Here is a 17,634-nt window from a genome sequence, read left to right as displayed (position 1 = left end):
GATGCTCAACATCACTAATTATTAGAGAAATGCAAATCAAAACTACCATGAGGGGGACTTCCCTGGTGGTCCAGTGGCTAAGACTCCCTGCTCCCAATACAGGGGGCCCGGGTTCGATCCCTGGTCAGGGAACTAGATCCCACATGCTGCAACTAAAAAGATCCCTCGTGCCGCAACTAAGACCCGGTACAGCCAAAAAAAAAAAAAAAAAATTAAAAAAAAAGAAAAAAAAAAAAACTACCATGAGGTATCACCTCACGTCTGTCAGAATGGCCATCATCAAAAAAATCTACAAACAATAAATGCTGGAGAGGGTGTGGAGAAAAGGGAACCCTCCTGCACTGTTGGTGGGAATGTAAATTGATACAGCCACTACGGAGAACAGCATGGAGGTTCCTTAAAAAACTAAAAATAGAACTACCATATGATCCAGCAATCCCACTCCTGGGCATATATCCAGAGAAAACCATAATTCGAAAAGATACATGCCCCCCAGTGTTCATTGCAGCACTGTTTACAATAGCCAAGACACGGAAGCAACCTAAATGTCTACTGACAGATGAATGGCTAAAGAAGATGTGGTACATATATACAGTGGAATATTACTCAGTCATAAAAAGAACAAAATAATGCCATTTGCAGCAACATGGATGGACCTAGAGATTGTCATACTGAGTGAAGTAAGTCAGACAGAGAAAGACAAACATCATATGATTCGCTTATAGGTGGAATCTAAAAAAATGGTACAAATGAACTTATTTACAAAACAAAAATGAGTTACAGATGTAGAAAGCAATCTTATAGCTGCCAGGGGGGAAAGGGAAGGCAGGGATAAATTGGGAGACTGGGACTGACATATACACACTACTATATCTAAAATAGATATAACAATAAGGACTTGCTATGCAGCACAGGGAACTCTCCCCACTATTCTGTAATGACCTATAAGGGAAAAAAAATCTAATAGCGAGTGGATATAGGTACGGGTATAACTGAGTCCCTTTGCTGTACACCTGAAACTAACACAACATCGTAAATCAACTCTACTCCAATAAGAAAATATCTTTTGAAGTTGCAAAGATAGTACCGAGAGCTCCTATGGACCCGTCACCCTGTTTCCTCCATTGTTAACATCTTACATGACCAGGAAACATGGTGAAAACTAAGAAATCAACACCGGCATGTTATTAACTAAACTCTGGACTTTATCGGACTTTTCCACCCCACCCTCTTTCTATTCCAGGATCCAATCTGGGTGCCACATGGCATTTAGTGTTGTGTCATGTCTCTTCAGTCTGCCCTGGTCTGTGACAGTTTCTTGGTCTTTATTTTTCATGCAGTGTGTACTTTTAAATTTATTTCTGATATTTAAAAAGTGGGAGATTTTCTATAAAATCCACGTAGCCAGCTTCTCAAAAAAGAGAAATATTGGCCTGTCTCCCCCTCCCTCCCAACCTGCACTCACAACAAGGGGCAACAAGTGTTCAGAGCTGAGCAGTGGCTGCCACCCTGAGCTGAGGCCTGTGCTACATGCCTGACTGCCATACTCCCCACCATTCCCTGCTGTCTCTCCAACACTCAGGCCAAGGACTGTTGCCATTCGTCACTGTGCTTGTGCAAAATATATCTTGGGATGTGAATCTATCACAAGGGAGAAAACAACAGACCAAAGGGATTGTGGATTCTAAGAAAAAACATTTATATCCAGCCCACCGCCCTTATTCAAGTTACTTGCTGGCCCCAGATCTGGTCCAAGAGGCTTTTGATGGTAGGGACCGCGTCCTGATCATCTTTGTGCTCCTGGGCCCTGGGGTCACAGTTGGTGGTTAGTAAACGTGTTAACGTTTGAACAAATGCCCCAGCCACCACCTTGATTACCCCCAGATGTATGTGGAAATGACATTTATAAGAGCAAAAAGATGCTAACGATCTCATTGTCTATTGTTGGGGCAACGGTTATGTAAAGTGAGACCCCACCCACAGAAAGGGTGTCAAAATGTATGCGTACAATGAGTTTTCAGTAAGAAAATACTCAAGTAACAATATGAAGTGGGAAAGCGGGGAAAGCACACACACACCCTAGCAGTTCCGCTGCTAGGTACACACTGGACAGAAATGTGCACATATATTCACCAAAGAGACATGCACAAAATGTTCACTGTACTACCCATAATAAGCCAGGAACTGGAAACTACCCAAAAGCCCACCAAAAGTAAATGGATAAAGAAACTGTGTTATATTCACACCATGGGATGCTACACAGCAAGGAGAATGAACAAGCTGTAAGTACACACAGCAACATAGATGGATCTCATGGACACACTTTAAGCAAAAGAAGTCAGACACAAAAAAAGAGGATGTGAGCAGCATTATTCACAATCGTCACAAGATGGAAACAAACCAAGGTGAAGGGACACACAAAACGTGGTCCATCCATACAATGCACTGTTATCCAGCCTTAAGAAGGAATGAAGCACAAAAACAGACATATAGATCAATGGAACAGAATAGAGAGCCCAGAAATAAACCCACACACCTACAGTCAAGTAATCTATGACAAAGTAGGCGAGAACATACAATGGTGAAAAGACAGTCTCTTCAGCAAGTGCTGATGGGAAAGCTGGACAGCCGCGTGTAAATCAATGAAGTTAGAACACGCCCTCTCACCATACACAAAAATAAACTCAAAATGCCTCAAAGACTTAAACATAAGACATGACACCATAAAACTCCTAGAAGAGAATATAGGCAAACATTCTCTGACATAAATTGTAGCAATGTTTTCTTAGGTCAGTCTCCCAAGGCAAAAGAAATAAAGGCAAAAATAAACAAACGGGACCTAACCAAACTTATAAGCTTTTGCATAGCAAAAGAAACCAAAAACAAAACAAAAAGACAGCCTACGGACTGGGAAGAAATACTTGCAAATGATACAACCGACAAGGGATTAATTTCCAAAATATATGAACAGCTCATATAGCTCAATATCAAAAAAACAAACAACCCAATCAAAAAATGGGCAGAAGACCTAAGTAGACATTTCTCCAAAGAAGACATACAGGTGGCCAAGAAGCACATGAAAAGATGCTCAACATCACTAATCATTAGAGAAATGCAAATCAAAACTACAATGAGGTATCACCCCACACCAGTTATAATGGGCATCATCAGAAAATCTACAAACAACAAGTGCTGGAGAGGGTGTGGAGAAAAGGGAACCCTCTTGCACTGTTGGTGGGAGTGTAAATTGGTACAGCCACTATGGAGAACAGTCTGAAGCATCCTTAAAAAACTAAAAATAGAACTACCATATGATCCAGCAATCCCACTCCTGGGCATATATCCGGAGAAAACTCTAATTCAAAAATATACATGCACCTCAATATTTACAGCAGCATGATTTACAATAGCTAAGACATGGAAGCAACGTAAGTGTCCATTGAGAGATGAATGGATAAAGAAGATGTGGTACATATACACAATGGAATACTACTCAGCCATAAAAAAGAATGAAATAATGCCATTTGCAGCAACGTGGAGGGACCTAGAGATTATCATACTAAGTGAAGTCAGAGAGAGAATGACAAATATCGTATGCTATCACTTATATGTGGAATCTAAAAAAAATGATATAAATGAACTTATTTACAAAACAGAAACAGACTCACAGATATAGAAAACAAATTTATGGTTACCAAAGGGGAAAAGGGGTTGGGGAGGGATAAATTAGGAGTTTGGGATTAACATATACACACTACTATATATAAAATAGATAAATAACAAGGACCGACTGTATAGCACAGGGAACTATATTCAATATCTTGTAATAACCTATAATGGAAAAGAATCTGAAAAAGTATATGTGTGTGTGTGTATATATTCAGGTATGTATGTATGTATACATATATGTGTTTATATACATACGTGTATGTATGTATACATATACGCAGGTGTGTATACATAAACGTATGTATATATATAACTGAATCACTTTGCTGTACACGGGAAACTATCACATTATAATCAACTATACTTCAATTAAAAAACTATTTGTGCAATAGAAAAAAGGAATGAAGTACTGATACATGCCACAGTACAAATGAACCTTAAAAACGTGCTCAGTGAAAGAAGCCAGACACAGAAGGCCGCATATTGTATGATTCTGTTTATATGAAATGTCCAGAATCGGTAAATCTATAGAGACAGAAAGCACACTAATGGTTGCCAGGGGCTGGGAAATGAGGGAACGGGGCGTGACTGCTAATGAGCGTGGGGTCTCCTTGGGGTGATGAAAATGTTTGGAACTAGACAGAGGTGGTGGTTGCACAAGGCTGTGGATATACTACGTGTCACTGAACTGTAGACTTTAAAATAGTTAATTTTATGTTTACGTGAGCTTCACCTCATTTTTTTAAAGAGTACACGGTGAATGATTCCATTTATATTAAGTTCACAAAAGAAGCTGGATGTGACCTCTGCTGTCAACCATATTGAAGTAACAAGGACTGGACTTATCTTCCCACGTGGAGCAACAGATGAAACAAAAGTTCCCAAGACATGAGACATCAGGTAATGTGAGACAGTGAACCCAAGAGATGGGAAATAGCAAGGTGAGCCCCAGCTTACTGCCTGGAGAGAGCTCAGGCTGAGGTGCAGGGAGGGGAACAGCGGGGCATGACAGACTCTCGGGGTTGAGGATCTGGGAGTCCAGGGAGACCAAGGTAGCTGGACTTTGCAGGGCAGAGTACAAGAGAGGAAAGAGCCACACAGACAAAGAACTCTAGAAATCTCCAGAGGGTCCCAAGGATCTCTGTAACATTGCATTAGGCAAAGATTTCTTAGATGTAACACCCAAAACTTTATGCGTAAGAGAAATGGATAAACTTGAGTTCATTGAAATCAAGAACATCTGCTCTTCAAAAGACACTGTTAAGAGAATGAAAAGACCATGACATACACTGGGAGAAAATATTTGCAAGTCACATATCTGATACAAGCCTTGTGTTCAGAATAGAGGAGGAATTTTCAAAACTCAGTCATAAGAAGCCAACCGAATTTTTAAAAAAGGATAAAATATTTGAACGTACACTTCACCAAAGAGGTATGGATGACAAGTAAGCACCTAAAAGATGCCCAACATCAGTAGCATTAGGAAAATGTACTTTAAAGCCCCAAGATACTACTACAAACAATTAGAATAGCAAACACTAAAAAGTCTAATCCTACCAAGTGTTGGCGAGGATGTACAAGAATTAAAACTCTCATACGCTGCTGGTGGGAATGCAAAATGGTACAACCACTTCGCAGAACAGTTTAGCTAGCTCTTACACAAGTAAACATACAACTACCGTATGATCTAAGCCATCCCATCCTTAGATATTTACCCGAGACATGAAAACATATATTTATATGAAGACTTGTACACGAATGTTCATAGCAGTCCTACTTGTAACAGCCCAAAACTGGACATAACACAAATATGCACCAACAGGTGAATACATAAACAGACCGTGGTTCATCCATACCATGAACCATTACATGGCCACAGGAAGAAATAAACTATTAGTATACTCTACAATATGGATGAATCTCAAAATACTTACACTGAATAAAGGAAGCCAGGCCAAAAAGGAGTACATGCTTTAAAAACAAAAGTATACGCTGTATAATTCCATTTATGCAACATTCCAGAAAATACAAACATCTATTTTGACAGAAGAAGCCTATCACAACAGGGAACAGGAGGAAGGGATTAAGAAGCACAAAGAAACCTTTGGGGGTGATGGATATGTTGATTTAGTTGGTGATGGTTTCATGGTATATACATATGTCAAAACCTATCAAATTGTACACTTTAAACACATACCATTTATTGTAGTTTGATTATATCTCAACAAAGCTGATTTTAAAGTAGAGTTCATTGATGCTTTTAGGGGTCAGAACAGTGGTTACCCTTGGGTATGGGTGGGTAAATCAGAAGCGGGGGGCCGAAGAGGGTGTCTGGGGAGCTGATGAGGGTCTGGGCGCTCGTTGTAAAGATGTGTTCCACTGGGGGAAACACATGAGGTGGGCACTTCTCTATGTATGTGATACAGCTCACTACTGAGATCTGGACCGGAAATTTGCTTCTGTAAGGGGGTGGGAGGGCAGGGTCAGAGTTCATGGACATCTGGGTCCCCCAGTCCCAAAGCCCAAGCTGACACCTGACAGCGTAGAGGAGTGGGCGTGAGGTGGGCTTGGGCGTTTCCCTTACCTTCCGCTGCAGGTCTCTCATCTTTGTGGACCTTTCTCCTGGACAGGCGGGGTTGGCTGGCTGCGGTGTAGGCCCTGGTCCTGGCTCTGGGGGCTTTTCCGCCTGGGCCTGTCTCTCCTCTTCCTGCCCCCAGAATGACTTCGGACCAAATAGCCTGCCGGCTATTTCCTCGGCATTTTCCAGCCGGAGCCCCAGCTAGGAAGGAAAGCCAGGGGCTCAGGGAGGAGTAACCCAGTCACAAGGTTGACCAAGAGCTATGGGGTTGGGAGCTTGAACAGGGGGCCCTCGGCTCCCCAGGGTCCATCCAGGCCCAAGTGCCAAGAGGTACAATCTTAGAAAGTCATCAAGCTCCAGATCTACTTGGCAAGTGCCACAAAGCAAGTTCCTACTGATTCTTTAAGCCCTGGTTCAAATGTCACCACCTCTGGGAAGCCTTCCCTAAATTCCCATATCACTCCCTTCACACATTCTCCCTCCCCTCCCCCAGCCAAATTTATCACTCCTTCCTCTGAGTGTCAAGCACACTACTCCAAGGTCACACTCAGACTAACTTGTGTGTCTCCCTTGCAAGATCCTGAGTTCCATGAGGACAGGGACCTGTGTCTCATTCACTAAGCACACTCAGCCCCTGGTGGTATGGTTAATTCTGTGTCTACTTGATTGGGCCACGGGGTGCCCAGATACTTGGTCCAACATTATTACAGGCGTTACTGTTAGAGCATTTTTGGATGGCTTTAACATTTTAGATCAGTAGACTGAGTCAAGCAGATTGCCCTCCATAATGTGGGTGGGCCTCATCCAATCAGTTGAAGGCCTGAATAAAACAAAAGTCTGCCGTTCCTCCAAATAAGAGGGAATTCCTCCTGCCTGACTACCTTCAGACTGGCACACTGGCTTTTTCCTGCCTTCAGACGGGAACTACACCATCAGCTCTCCTGGCTCTCCAGCATGCTGACTGCAGGTCTGGGACTTGTCAGCCTCCATAATCCTATTGAAAGAGTTCTATGTCTCTGGAGAACCCTGACTAACAGATGAGCTGGTTGATTCTCAAAATTTGATGGATGAACGAACAAGTCCCTCCTTCCTTCCATCTGCCCATCCATCCACCCATCTGTTCACTCACTCTTGCATCCCTTCTTTCCATCCTCCCATCCAAGTGTCTCTGAGAGCATTTGCAGAGAAATCACCAGAGGGTCAGCCTTGAGCCCCGCGGGCAAAGTTTGGATGATAGGTGCCCTGTTCTCCATAAATTAGAAAGGGTTGGGATACGGCACAGAGCACCCTCCCTCAGACAAGCTACAGGGACCTGGGGGGAAGAAATGGAAGGGTCCCAAGTCAATCCATTACTTTAAAGTTTGCTGGACAATAAAGAAAAATCAACACTTGCCAGATGCACACACACAAAATAAATAAAGTTTGCTACTCTATTTCTGTTCCTTAAACACACTAAGCCCTTTCTCTTAGGAACTCTGCACATACTGGGCCCCCTCCCTGGAAGGCTCTTACCTCAGCTTTTCACATGACTGCTTTTGTTCATCCTTCAGATCTCAGCTGAAACTTCACCTCCCTAAACACACTACTTAAAGTTGCCATCGTTTTATCAATGTGTCTACTCATTTCTTATCTGTCTACCTCTCTGGGCTGTGAGCACCAAGTGGGCAGAGATATGTCTCTCTTGTTCATCATCATATTCTCAGAGCCCAGCACAGGGCCTGGTACATGTCAGGTAGAAGATGGATATTGTCCAATGATGACAGGTGGATAGATGGATGCAAGGATGGATAGATAAGTGGGAGAATAGATTAAGAGATGTGTGGGTGAGGAGACTGATAGATAGATGTATGGGTGGGTGGAAGGGTAGATGAATAAATAGGTGAATGAGAGGGTAGATGGAGAGGTGGGTAGACAAGTACATAAATGAACAGATGGATGAGGATAGAAGGATGGATAGGTGGATGGATGGACAGAGAAGAGGTATAGACGTATGGAAGAGCAGGTGGATGGATGGGTACGTGGGTAGGTGACTAGGTGGATGGATGGGTGGGTGACTGAGAGAATAAATAGATGATTGAGTGAAAGTGCAGATGGAGAGATGAGTGGGAGGGTAGATGGATGAGAGGGATTAATGAGATGGATAGATGAATAATGGATGGATGACAGATGGGGTGTGAATGGATGGGTGGGTGGGTGGGTGGAAGGATGGATAGGTGAGTGGATGGATGATAACTGGAAGAATAGATGGGTAGGTGAGAAGGCAGATGGAGAGACGATGCAAAGTACATAGATGGATGAGAAGGAGGGAGGGAAGGAGGGATGGAGTGGGTGGTAGTTGAATGGATTTATGTATCAGTCAGTAGGTGGGTGAATACATGGGTGGATAGGCAGACAGACGGGTGGGTAGACGTCAAAAGCTGGAAGTATAAGATGTGAGAGTAGATCTATAGATACAAGAGGTGATGGATGGAAAGATAGATGAATGGCCCCAAGCCCAGGAGAGGCCCTGAGGAGAAGCAAGGCCCCCTCTTACCTCTAGGAGGTTGAAGGCACGACCAAGGGCATGGACAGTCAGGTTGGCTGTGGCAGAACGGGGAAGGAAGGAGGCCGGAGAGAAGAGAAGGGTACCCTCCAGGTTGGCTCCCAGGCTGCCCGATGCTAGAACAGACAGAGGATCAGTATACACCACACCGTTAACCGGGTGGGAGCTGGCCACCATCGCCGGAGACAGGGCCAGACACACAGTGCATCCTCTTGGCCAGGATAGGAAGCTCAGACCTAAGCCTTACCAAGGGCAGAGGGAAGGTCAGAACAGAAGGGTCACAAATGTACCCACACCTGCTGACAGGCAGAGAGGGGGCAGCCAGAGCACCCCACCCCCAGACTTGCTGAGCAGTTGAGGGGGTTTGGGTACCTAAGCTAGAACAGGGTCCCTTCTTGATTCTGATTAATTACAAGGAGGCAGCTGTCTCTCTTCGATGTTAATCTCCTTTTTTCACCCAGGAAAAAGCAGTTCTCAAATTCACAGCCCTCGGCAGGCAAGGATCCATGAGAATTGAACAACAGTGTTTCACAGATACTGCATTTCTTTTTAGGATAACCCTATTTTTACAGAGTTAAACTGATCTTCCACTAATGGTAGGGATAAAAGGTTTCCTTTTAGAATAAGTGTAAGTTTAAAAGAACCAGTTTAGAGAAAAGATGGAAGTACTATTCAGTTGAATGCTATGAAGTGGCTCACACTTAACTATTTTTTAACTCTTCCAACAAAAATGGCAGGTGCTATTTTGGATACAGCAAAAAGATAAAAATAAAAAATAAAAAAATCAAGGAAGTGGCATGTGAATATTTGACATTTGGGAAATGGTATCTTTGATCCACATGTCCTCAGGAGTTAGAACTCCCAGGTCCCCAAGCCTTTGTGGTCCCAGAGCAGGACAATACCTGCCCAGGATGCCCATACCTGAGCGGAAGGTGACGTCAGAGTAGGACGAGTGTTTCCAGGTCTCTGGATGGAACTCTTGGCTGACAATGTCCTCAGGGATGGCCTCCCGGAGGGCCCGTTTCAGGGGGTCGCCCGTCTCCAGCAACTGCAGGAGGTGACTCCACACAAAGGAGCCCACTGGAGTCCCAGCGCAGCCAGTGGGGAGGGGAGGGGGGAATGGTGAGGGAGGACCCGGAGCTGGCACAACCCAGAGAAAAGACCCCGCAACCCCCATTCCTGGGTCCTGCTATTTCCACCCACCAGGGGCTTCTCAGGAGCCTAGCTACTGAGAACCACATCCTCTTTGAAGAAACGGCGGCAAAGAGCAGTGCCTTAATGGAACTTAGAAATCTAGCCTGTGCAGGGCATTCTGACATGCTTTCCAGAAGGAAAAGGGGGGTATTGTGGGCAAAGTCCTGGTTTGAAAGTCAGCCCTGAGTCTGAATCCCAGTTCCACCATTAATGAGCTGTGTGACCTTGGGCTGGTTACTCTACCTATCTGAGCCTTAGTTTCCTCATCTGTAAAATGAACTATAATGACCTATCTCTCAGGGCTGTTTGTGCAGATCAGTCAAGGGCAGTGCCTGGACCTAAAGGACTGAGTATCATTCAGGGCTGGGAAAGGGGTGACATGCAGTCCGCGATGGGGACCCTCTGAGGCTCTCTAGAGTGGTAAAAATGAAATGAGAGCACCAATGAGAAAGTCCAACAGAGGATATTATTCTAACTGGGAACCCCAGTCCTCTTGCCTGTCCCAGAGGATGTCTCAGAATGCCCAGCAGGGAGCTTCTGGAACAATCCACACGGAACAGAGCTGAGTCTGCCTTTTGTTTCCATCAGGCAACATGCAAGCCTGATACCCCAGGGCCTCCATCGAGGCTGTCCCTTGGCTGATGCCCTCTGAGGGACTTGGCCCAGTGGCCTATTGATGCAGAACAGGCCCCTCTCCCACCCCCATTCCACCCCTGAACCTGCCAACAGCGGTCTGCTGTTCTTGTAGCCATTTCTTTTCCTTTTGGCAAGGGAGCGGGGTTTGCTGTTTCTTTAGAAGGTAGTTTAGCAGTATCACTTCAGACTTTTAAATGTGTGCCCCTGGGCTTCCCTGGTGGCGCGGTGGATGAGAGTCTGATGCAGGGGACACGGGTTCGTGCCCCGGTCGGGGAAGATCCCACATGCCGCAGAGCGGCTGGGCCCGTGAGCCATGGCCGCTGAGCCTGCGCGTCCGGAGCCTGTGCTCCGCAACGGGAGAGGCCACAACAGTGAGAGGCCCGCGTACCGCGAAAAAAAAAAAAAAAAAAAGTGTGCCCCTTTACGTTGGCTACTTCTCCTCTGGCTAGATTAGCACAAGGGCCCAGGAGTGGATATATAGAGAGACTCATTTTGGTTGTTGCTCCTCATGGCAGAAGGCCTGAAACAACCTAAGTGCCCATCGGTGGGGCTGGTAACGTCGATGACGGTTAAGCTCCTAGTGGAACACCGAACAGCTGTAGCTCAGAGTCCAAGTGTGCCGATGTGGAAAGAGCTCCCAGACGCACTGAGGAGCAAAATGGCATGTATAACATGATCCTGAGTCGCTATTGCTGTTAAGGAGATACACGCCCATGTCCATACGTACCCTACACGTTCTGATGGGACACACAAGAGAACTGGGGAGATACATGCCCATGTCCATACGTACCCTACACGTTCTGATGGGACACACAGGAGAACTGGCCACAGTCAGTACCCTCAGGAAACAGGACTTAGGGATCGGGAGACATGGAAGGCAGACTTTAACTTTCCATTTATATTTTGCCATCTGCTTTGAAATTTTGGCTACATAGTAGTAACAATGGTGATAATAACATTAAAAGTAACAGCTATGCACACAGCTCTTACAATGTTTTAAATGTCTTCCTGTACCAACTCATTTTATGCTTCCTCTGCGAGGGAGGTATTGTTATTATGCCCATTTCACAGATGAAGATGGAGGCTCATAAAAGTTTAGTCACTTGTCCAAAGGCACACAGGTAGGAAGTGGCTGACCTGGGATTTGAACCCAGGCTGGCAGGCCCCAGGCTCTCAGCTCACTGAAAATTATGTCAACTCACTGTACATTATGTAAAAACTTTTTGAAAATTAGTTGAACCTATTTTTTGAAGTTCCACCTGTTTAAAGGGAACTCTCTGACCCCACAAGGGATCTGAGATTCGCAGACACTGTCCCTCCTCTGCCTCGAGTCTCTCCTCCAGGTACTGTGCCATGACCTGACCAGGGCTAGAAGGGAACTCAGCGACTTCCACCCCACTTTACAGATGAGGAAACTGAGGACCACAGAGAACCAACTTCTCCAAGGTTGTTCAATTGCCACGTGGGGGAGGGGGGCATGCAAGGCCACTTGTCCAGACAGTGTGCTAAGAGAAGGGGAACGGGAAGGGGACAGAACACCTGACGGACGGAGCGTGAGCACGCTCCTGAACCCCTGCACCCACCAGGTGGCACCAGGCCAGCCCCAGCCCCCCAACCCCGACCTGCAGCTGCTCACCCTGGGTGGACGGCTCTCCTGCCTGCGTGCGCCGCACCTGGGCAAACACCTCCTCGTCCGGGCATCTCATCAGTGCCAGGTAGGCATTGATGCGGATCTCAGCATCCTCCTTGGGGCTTTGGTACAGGCTGGAGAGCACGGATCGCTGCCTCGGGCAGGGGGAAAGTCATCACTCAGGGACCACCCACCTCCACCCAGGAGCACGATGTCCCCTCATCTGCACTGGCTCCAGCAGGTGGCCCCGACGCCCTGCCCCAGCTCTCCTGACGTCTCCAGAGCTGCTCTAGACACTCTCACCTGTGGCCCAGTTGTGGGAGGTGGTAGGTTCCCCAGTCACTGCTAATCCCCATCCTCCCACAGGCCAGCCAGAGCCTCATCAATTTCCACAGGTAACAAGGGATAAACAAGTGGGCATGGCTGCATTCCAAGAAAACTTCCTTTACAGGAAACAGCACAGCACAGCAACTGACACACAGGAGGTATTCCCGACCCCCCTTCCTAAGCAAGCCACCTCCCCTACCCCGTGATTCTCTGCCCCATCACCTGTTGGTTTCCTTCATAGCACAGCCATTTACCCATCCACTCATGCAGCAATATTTACTGAGCACCCATTATGTGCCTGGCAAAGTGCGAGGTGCTGGGTGACAATTATGAACAAGACAAACCCAGCTTTTATCCACCTGAAGCTTACATGTTAGTGCAGAGACAGACACTAAATAAGGTTAATATGTGAAATATATAATACGTTAGGTGATAATAACTGCTAAAGAGGGAAAAATAAAATGGGGAAGCAGGAGGCGTGGGGGGCTTGAAGAGGTCAATTTCAGGTGAAATAGCCAAGGAAGACTGACAGCAAAAGTGATTTCTAAGTAAAGGCCTTCTAGAGATAAAGGAGTAAAGCCTGGGGATATACAGGGGAAAGGAATTCCAGGAAGGGAGAAGAGCACATGCAAATGGCCTGAGACAGAAGTAAGCCCTGCAGGCTTGAAGAACAGCAGGGAGACTAGTGTGGCTTATGGGGGGGGGGGGGGTAGGTGGCGAGGGAAGTAGGAGGTGAAGCCAAGAGGTGCTAGTGGGTCAGTGGTCAGACCACAGGTCCTGATAAGTCTCTATAAGGACTCTGGCTTTGACTCTAAGTGAGACAGGACCCACTAGTACAGGGGTCAGCAAACTTTTCCTGTAAAGGGAAAGATAGTCAATTATTTTTTGCCTTTGCAGGCCATGCAGTCTCTCTTGCAAACTACTCAACTCTGCTGTCGTAGCAAAAAAGCAGCCCAGGCCGCACATAAATGAACAGGCGCAACTGTGTTCCAACAAAGCTTTACATACAAGATCAGGCAATAAGCTGCATGTAGACCATGGACCATGTCTTGCCGACCCCTGAACCAGAGCGTTTGCAGCACAGGTGGCTTATATATAGTTTGTTTGTAATCATATACTTATTTGTATATTTATTTGATAAATATATGCCTCCCACATAGACACAGGCTCTATGAGAACAGAGACCTGGACACCTGTTCACGCAAGTACCTACCACAGTGCCCAGCATATAGCAAGCGCTCGGTAAATGTGATGAATGAATGAGCAAATAAAGAAGTGAACAGTGGTTTGAGACCCACTACTGCCCAATGCCAACCACAATGAAATAACATGCAGAAGCTCACGTTTGCAGAGCAGGGAACCCTCCGGAAGGCCTGGATGGCCCCCAGCCGGATCTCAGTTGGGCAGCTCCTCAGGGACGCATAAGTGCTCAGCTTGGGGGTGAGAGCTACGGCCGCCAGGCCGGCATTGCCAATGGCCTTCAGCACGAGCTGGAGCTGAAACAAGATAGTGGTGGGGCCTTGAGGCCTGATGGGTACGCCCAGCCCACCCATTCAGCCTACAGCTCGCCCACTTGACAGGGACTCCATCAAGGGGCCGTGCCCAGGATGGGGCTGTCCTCACCTGATCAGCATCTGAGGACTCCTGAAAGGTGCAGTTGGCACCCAAGGCGTCTTCCAGGATCCTCATGAGGGAGCCAACACCAGGCAGCTGCCCACAGGGCCCGTCCAGAGACACACAGAGGTTATGCACCAGAGCTGAGATGCCCAGGAAGGCGCTGGGGCTGGCCTCCGGGGTCTGAAGCAGTGGCTGGGGACAGAAACCGGCCCCCCGACCCCAGCCGAGAAGCCTGGTAAGTGGTCCTTCACAGGTCTCGCCATGTGCAGATCTAGGGTGCTTCCTAAAAATACAGAGGCCCCGGCCCCCCACCCCTGAGGGTCTGAATAAATTGTCCATGGTGGGACCTGCATGGGGCATTTCTTAAAACACCCCAGATGACCATTCACGTGCATCGAGGATGGAGAACCACACCTCAGGGTGTGGGGACAGGGGACATTTGGCAAAGTCTAGAGATGGGATGTTGTCACAAATGGGGGACAGTGCTGCTCGCATCTAGTGGGCAGAGACCGGGGATGCTGCTAAACATCCTCCAAGACAGCGGACAGCCCCACAACGAAGAACCCAGCCGCAAATGTCAACAGTGCCAGGGTTGAGGAACCCTGGGCTACATCACCAGTCTGGGGGAGCAGGGTGGGGGTGGTGAGGTTCTTCTGGGTGGAATATGGTGAAGAATCTCCGACAAAGTGTCAGGGCCCACCCCGGGTGGTGGCACGGCTCTGCCACCTCCCAAGATGTATGAAACGTGTAAGAAATAAAACCAAAGTTCTCTCTCTGTGATCAATGGGCAAAACAAGTAAGCCAGCTTTTTACGCCCTTCTGTAAAGCCGCACGAGAGACCAACCATCTCTTCTGGGACCATAGGATCCCCAAGTAGTGGTCACAGTCCCCTGTCTACAGCAGGGGAGACGGAAACCAGACAAGCTGTGTCCTGCCACCCAGCCAGGCTGGTTTTCTCCAAATAGCATCACCCGCCCCCAGTTCTGGGAGTGAGAGGGATGAACTGGCAAGGGCTGAGAGAGCTCCCAGGCCACTGTACCTCCCGCCTGTCAGCTGGGGCGACTGGGACCATGCTGTCCTGGACCTGGTGGGGGCTTGAGGGCACCCAGCATTGGCTTTGCTCTTCTCCCAGGGTCTCGATAGGAAGTTGGGCAAAAAGATGGAAAGAGGAAAGGATGTGCTCTGAGTGGAGACTGTCTTTAACAGAGGCGGCCCTGGGTCCAATCCAAAAGAACCCAAAGGGAAAGGCACGGCCAGTAGCATTAGTGTAAATGGTGAGCAACTGCCCAGCCCACCTACTGATGAAAGCAGCTCTTTTGCCCCTTTCCTGTTCACCCATTTCTGTCCTCCCTCTAACCCTAAAAGCCTAATTATAGGAATGAGATCACTAAGCAGTTAAAACGAACTCCTCCTGACTTACGCTTTTCTGAATGCACACCAGGCCTTGCCTAACCTGTTGATTCTTTTCCTAGATAAAAAGAAGTACGAATAAAGAAGAAAGTAAGAATAAAGAATGACTAGCTCTCTACCCCCAACTAGCTCTCTACCCCTAAGGAGTCCTGCAAGCAGATCACGCGGGCAAGATAACATCTGAAGAGAGAGTCAGCCAGTCTGCATGCACAGAACAATGCAGAACCCAATCTCCTGCCCCAGTGATTCACTGAGATTCTCCCCCCGTGTTTCCCTTTAAAAACTGTCATGGCTGAGCAGAATCTTCAGAGTTGGTCTCAACACACAAGTCCACCTTCTCCCCAGACTGCCGGCTTTTCTGATTAAAGCAACTTTCCTTTCTACTGACACTTGCCTCTCGAATTATTGGCTTTTTAGTGGTGAGCCGCTGAACCTGAGTTTGGTAACAGACCCAGGAAATAAGAAAGTCCCTTGTGTATAGTGCTTGCCAATTTCCATGGTGTAAATGCTCCCACCCTGGAGATTTGAGCTGAGTCACTACAAGGGATCTGGGAAGAGATGGGGAGTCAGCAGCAGGCACATCTCCTGTGACTGGTCCACACACGACACAAGCAATGCAAATAAGCCTGAGGGTGTGGACACGGGATCACATAGTAAGACCATTAGAAATTATCCATCTCTCGGGGCTTCCCTTGCGGCGCAGTGGTTAAGAGCCCACCTACCAATGCAGGGGACACAGGTTCAAGCCCTGGTCTGGGAAGATCCCACATGCTGCGGAGCAGCTAGGCCGGTGCGCCACAGCTGCTGAGCCTGCGAGCCACAACTGCTGAGCCCGGGTGCCACAACTACTCAAGCCCGCCCGCCTAGAGCCTGTGCTCCACAACGAGAGAAGCCACCGTAATCAGAGGCCCGCTCACTGCAACAGAGACCCCATGCAACCAAATATAAATAAATTATCCATCTCGTACCTTTATTTTAATATGATTTCTCTAACTGCAAGCTTAGATCATTTAATTTTTAATAATGGCTATGTTTTTGTCAATCAGCTCGAAAACTACCTGAAAATCAAGACTCTCCCACAGCACATGTTGGGGCCCTTTTCAGTCTGGTTCCCTGAAGAGCAGGAGGAGACCCAGCCCTCCTTTGGGGGTCAGACTGCCCAACCCACCCAGCTCAAACAGGCCCCTCTCTTCCGGGGGCCTCACAGTGGCAGGGACTCAGCCCAGGCTGATTCGGAGGAGGGTCATTCCAGCTGCTCAGCAGAGCTCCCCCAGACGCTCAGCCACCCTTACCCCAGGGCACTGAAGCTTTCAGCTGAGAGGAAGACAAAAGTGGGGGGGGGCGGGGGGCTCAGAAGAGGGGAGCGCTGGTTCTAGGCCTCTCGGAGGAAAACCAAGAAAGACGTATTTTATTTAATAAACACACAGCACTCCCTATGTGCCAGGCTCTGCTGTTAACAGGGCACACGTGTCACCTGCTTAGAGCCTGAGACACAGAGAGGTTAAGTAACTTGCCTAAGGTCACCCAGCCAGAAAGTGGTAGAGACAAACTTGACCCTGTAGGGTCTGGTTCCCAGGCTGGGCGCGCCCCCTGCACTCACTGTTCTCAAAATACATATTCTGGACTCATTTGTGAAAACCAGACCCGGGCACTGGGCATCAGGCAGTGGCCTCTATTATTCCTACAGCCCAGAGCAGGGACCGCCTGGCAGCCTGGGGGAAATACAGCCTCTGCACCAGCTGTTCTTCCCTTGGGTTCATGGTCTTAACCAGGTCTGTGTGTCCACGCAAGGGTATCTGTGTGCGTGCATCTCAGTGTGTGTGTGTTTTAGAATCTCAGTGTTTGTGGGTGTATGAATTCCTGTGTAGGTGTGCACGTGTCTCAGGGTACATGCATATCCCAGGGCACGTGTCCCAATGCGTGTGTGTGCACAGGTACTGACGTGGGTGTGTCCCCGTATGTACACATGCAAGTCCCAGTGTGTGAATGCACACTTGTCCCAGTTTATCCTGGGGGGGGGTGTCCAGGTGT

At 47.6% G+C, this 17,634-nt stretch overlaps 1 protein-coding gene across 1 annotated transcript in view; it reads right to left on the bottom strand.

Annotated features, from left to right (window-relative positions):
* LOC136135307 (uncharacterized) overlaps nucleotides 1–17,634 on the bottom strand; it is a 181,196-nt gene that overhangs the window by 108,833 nt on the left and 54,729 nt on the right. Inside the window, exons 12-17 of the mRNA XM_065893207.1 lie at nucleotides 14,200–14,385; nucleotides 13,920–14,072; nucleotides 12,256–12,400; nucleotides 9,711–9,869; nucleotides 8,781–8,905; nucleotides 6,254–6,448 (exon numbers count right to left, since the gene is read on the bottom strand). Coding sequence (XP_065749279.1) covers nucleotides 6,254–6,448; nucleotides 8,781–8,905; nucleotides 9,711–9,869; nucleotides 12,256–12,400; nucleotides 13,920–14,072; nucleotides 14,200–14,385 — 963 coding nt within the window. The remainder of the gene's footprint in view (nucleotides 1–6,253; nucleotides 6,449–8,780; nucleotides 8,906–9,710; nucleotides 9,870–12,255; nucleotides 12,401–13,919; nucleotides 14,073–14,199; nucleotides 14,386–17,634) is intronic.

This window comes from Phocoena phocoena, chromosome 15, assembly GCF_963924675.1.
Source record: "Phocoena phocoena chromosome 15, mPhoPho1.1, whole genome shotgun sequence".
NCBI lineage: Eukaryota > Metazoa > Chordata > Mammalia > Artiodactyla > Phocoenidae > Phocoena > Phocoena phocoena.
The sequence above is the reverse complement of the archived record's forward strand: the minus strand, read 5'-3'. Positions and strand labels throughout refer to the sequence as shown.